Source organism: Penaeus vannamei, unplaced genomic scaffold (assembly GCF_042767895.1).
Source record: "Penaeus vannamei isolate JL-2024 unplaced genomic scaffold, ASM4276789v1 unanchor5134, whole genome shotgun sequence".
In the NCBI taxonomy this organism is placed as follows: Eukaryota; Metazoa; Arthropoda; class Malacostraca; order Decapoda; family Penaeidae; genus Penaeus; species Penaeus vannamei.
Genome location: NW_027218113.1, coordinates 10,001 through 14,912, shown reverse-complemented (window position 1 = coordinate 14,912; position 4,912 = coordinate 10,001). Strand labels below are relative to the sequence as shown.

The 4,912-nt window shown below is 35.9% G+C and overlaps 1 protein-coding gene across 1 annotated transcript; it reads left to right on the top strand.

Moving 5' to 3' along the window:
- Positions 1–15: 15 nt before the first annotated feature.
- LOC113807696 (probable glutamate receptor) lies at positions 16–4,792 on the top strand (the record flags this gene model as incomplete). The annotated part of the gene is given in 4 exon segments (XM_070120430.1): positions 16–164; positions 400–510; positions 806–1,016; positions 4,646–4,792. Coding segments are annotated over 4 exon segments (618 nt in total), but the record flags the coding sequence as incomplete, so codon positions are not given.
- Positions 4,793–4,912: the final 120 nt, after the last annotated feature.

The following is a 4,912-nucleotide window of genomic DNA, read 5'->3' as shown; positions in this document are numbered from 1 at the left end:
TACTTCCTTACACAGACGTCAACTTCCCCCTTGTACAAAAGAGCGTGGCAGAACATTCTCGACGGAGACCCAGACAGCTTCGCCAGCCACTACACCGACTGTGCTCTGCGTGCTTTGAAGAAAAGACACGCTTGTCTGCTCGAGATCTCTGAGTATATGTATGAGTAAGTAAAACAATATTTCTCGGGTCTCTGATATGAAAATGATCATGGATATTCCTTTCATTCTACGTGTCGTGTTTTACTTTAAAATGACGACGATCACAGTACTCGGAAAAAATTGGATAATGAAGTTGAATAATTGTGATGATGAAATGCCGTAGAATTATTCAACGCGTGTTTTTTTTCTCTTTTTTTTTTTTTTTTTTTTTTTTTTGTATCGTTACTTTCACCGTTTCAGACACAGCAAGAATCTTCAGCTCGTTGCTCTCACAGAAGAGAAGTATGGGCGATTCAGTGTTGGAATCGCGGTGGCTGACAAGTCCCCTCTCAAAGACCTGTTTAATGTGCAGTAAGTATGAATATATATATATATATATATATATATATATATATATATATATATATATATATATATATATATATATATGTGTGTGTGTGTATGTATGTATGTATGTATGTATGTATTTATGTATATATATCCCTGAATAGGATAAGATAATGACTAAAAATCAAAATAATACGAGCGAAATCCATGACAGCAAAACCCTCCCCCAGCAGAACCCCCAACATTCTCACCCCCATCTTTCCCTTCCCCCCCCCCCCCCGCCCCCTTCCCCCTCGCTCCCCACCTCCTCCCTCCGCAGACTCGTGAGGATGAAGATGACCGGAATCCTCGACAAGATCATGACGAAGTGGAGGATCGAGCCGCCGGTCTCCGCCTCCACCTCCGTCCCCGCCATGAGCATGGGGTCCATGGCGTCAGCCTTCGTCATCATGACCATCGGCGCCCTCCTGGCCCTCGGGGTCCTGGCGGCCGAGGTCGCCGTCTGGAGGCGGTCGGGCGCGGCGGCGAGGGCGAGGGGGGGCGAGGGCGGCGGGGGGGCGGGGGGGAGGAAGGACGGGGGGTGGAGTGGGAGGGGGAGGTCTTCGAGGTGAAGGGTGAGGGAGTTGAGGGGGGGTGGCGGAGTCGGGGGTGGGGAGGGAAGGAGTGGAGGTGGAGTGGGAGGGGAAGACGGGGATGGAGTGGTAGGTAGGGGGAGGGTAAAGACGGAGTGGGAAAGGGAAGGTCTTCGAGGTGAAGGGGGAGGGTGTTACGGGGAGAGGAGAGTGGGGGGCGGGGGGGTGTAGTTGGAGGGGGAGATCTTCGACGTGAAGGATGAGGGAGTGGGAATGGGGAGGACGGGGGAGGAGTGGAGCAAGAAAAGGAGTAAAGGGGGATGGATATTCTTAGGAGTGAGGGGGAGATTCTTAGAGGGGAGAAGTCGAACGAATCCTAGGATGTGTAGAGCTTATGGTAGAAACTTTAGGTATAAAGACGCATGCTGGTACGAGAATTGTTATTAGAGATCACAGTTACATAAACACAGTATATATATATACATACATATATATATATATATATATATATATATATATATATATATATATATATATATATATATATATATATATGCATATGTATATATAGATACATATGTATCTGTGTGTGTGTGTGTAGATAGAGAGATAGACAGACATGTATTCTATCCATGTCTCCTGAGTCCAGTGCACCACCTAAAGGTACCTGTGTAGGGATGACATTTTAAGTTACGTCCATTTCTTATACAAAAACGTTATTGTTCTGATTTTCCTTGCTTTCACTGGAGACAATATATGCTGTTTGATAAGCAGTGTCCAGTCCAAACAACAGTTATATAGTTTTGTCAACACCAGAATAAACAAGAAGAATAGATGGTTTGCTTTACTATTTTATTTCTTTTCATGACAAACAAAAAGTCAATGATAAAAAGGTGAAAAGATGGGAAACAAAAAGGAATCATAACGATGATAATAAATCTACACACACACACACACACACACACACACACACACACACACACACACACACACACACACACACACACATATATATATATATATATATATATATATATATATATATATATATATGTGTGTGTGTGTGTGTGTGTGTGTGTGTGTGTGTGTGTGTGTGTGTGTGTTTATATATACATACATAAAGAATACATAAATATATATGAATATATATACATATATATTCATAAATATATATATATGTATATATATATATATATACATATATATATATATATATATATATATATATATATATATATATATATATTCATATATATACATGTCCATATTTATATATACATATACACATATATCTATATCTATCTATCTATTTATCTATGTACATACATAGACACACACAAACACACACACACACACATATACATATATTATATATATATATATATATATATATATATATATATATATATATATATATATATATATATATATGTATATATATATAATATATATTATATAAATATATATATATATATATATATATATGTTTAGTATATATATAAATATATATGTATATAGTATATATATAGTATATATGAATATATATATATATAGTATATATGTATATGTATATATATATATATAATATATATATATCATATATATATATATATATATATTATATATATATATATATATACACATACATATAACATGATCATATTCTTACGAAAGAGAATTAATCAGTAATTCTGTAACTAACTCCACGTGACCCGAATGGAATCCAATCCTCACTCACCATCTGCAATGAACAATTATTTTTTTTTTTTGTTGTTGCTATTGGCATTAATATTTTCAGAGGAAAGTACAGAGGACGAAGAGAGAGAGAGAGACAGAGGGAGGGAGAGGGAGAGGGAGAGAGAGAGAGACAGAGAGAGAAAGAGAGAGAGAATGAGAGGGAGAGAGAGAGAGAGAAAGAGAGAGAATGAGAGAGAGAGAGAGAGAGAGAGAGGTATCACGACAGGCCTTTATCAACTCGACCTTGAATCCGAGTCTGTTTCGCTCCTCTTTTACCAATTGTTGCTGTTTCGTCCATTTTCTCTTTTCTTTCTTCCCTTTTCTTGTGTTTCTCTTCGGTTCCCTTTCTGTTGTAGTCTTTGTCTCCTTGGGAGTAAATTCCTCTCGATTTCTCTTTCTATTTCTTCTTGAATTCCTTTCTTCTTTTTATCTTCCTCTTTTTAAGATTTCCTGCCTTCTCTCTCTCTCTCTCTCTCTCTCTCTCTCTCTCTCTCTCTCTCTCTCTCTCTCTCTCTCTCTCTCTCTCTCTCTCTCTCTCTCTCTCTCTCTCTCTCTTTTCTTAGGATTCAATTCCTTTTCTTTTTCTTTCTTTAACAGGTAGTCACGAAGAACAGTATTTTTCAAAAGGAAAAAAATGTCGTTCATAGTGGAAATTTTGCTAATTATATGAGTAATATCTGAGTAAACATCCAAGCAAACCGGATTCGCTGCTTTTCAGGGCAGTCATAGAGAGAAAGATTTGTGAGTTTGATGAATATCTTCATACACAGCAAAGGGATTGCTGGGGGGATGACTGCACGATAAAACCTAATAAAGGATAAACACAAATACACACATACACACACAGCACGTGCACACACACGCTCATATAAACATACACACACGCACACACACTCATACGCACACACACACACACACTCACATACGCACACACACACGTGCAAACACTCACACACATACACACACACACACGCATACACACACAAACTCACATCTACACACACACTCATACACACATACACGGACACATACCAACACACACATGCACAAAATGAAGGAATTGCTGCTGCTAATGACGATGATAATGAAAAATGATGATAATGACAATCCTATAACTGATGACGATAATGGCATTGATGTTGACAATGCAAGTATTGTTAGTAATAATGATACTACTACTACTACGACTGCTGCTGCTATTACTGCTGCTGTTGTCCCTGCTCCTACTACTACTACTACACCAATAATAATAAAAATAATGTTAATAATGATAACATTGATAATAATAACTATAACAATAGTAATGATATTACTATGATAATGATGCTAATCATTATAACGGTAATAATGATGACAATAATGAAAGTAATAATAATAGTAATGATATAAATGACAATAATAATGACCATGATGATATTAATGGTAATATTAATGACAACAAAAACAATAGTGACAATAATACCAATAATAGTAATAATAATAACATTAATAACAATAAGGATGATAATAATGATATTAATAATCATAATGATAATGATGGTAATAATTATAATGATAATGACAGTAATAACATTAATAGCAATGAGATAATGATAATAATAACATCAATAGTAATAATAATAATAGTAATAATAAGAAGAATAGAAGTACTTGTAATAATGATACTGATAGTAATCATAATGATAACAATGATAATGATGATAGTGATGATAATAATGATAATCATATTAACAATAATAAGAATACACATATTTTCTTAATTCAATCTCATTCTATCTGTTACAATGGTTATCCTTGGTGTACTAAGCTGTCTGTGTATTTTTGCTTCTAAATTACCCCCTTTGTGCAAGGAGCGGCTGGGAAGGTTGCAAGACGAGAATACTGCAACTACGACACAGCACACTAATGGTAGTGAAGATAAGGAATATGATGATGATGACAACAACAGTGATAATAATGGTAATGATGGGAATGGGAATGAGGATATAATAGCGTGAAGATAGTAGTTGCTGTTGCAATGTTATTAGGGATGGTATTGATGGTATTATTAATAGCAATAAGGGCAATAATAGCAGTAGTAGTAATAATGATGATAAAAGTGATAATGATAATGATAA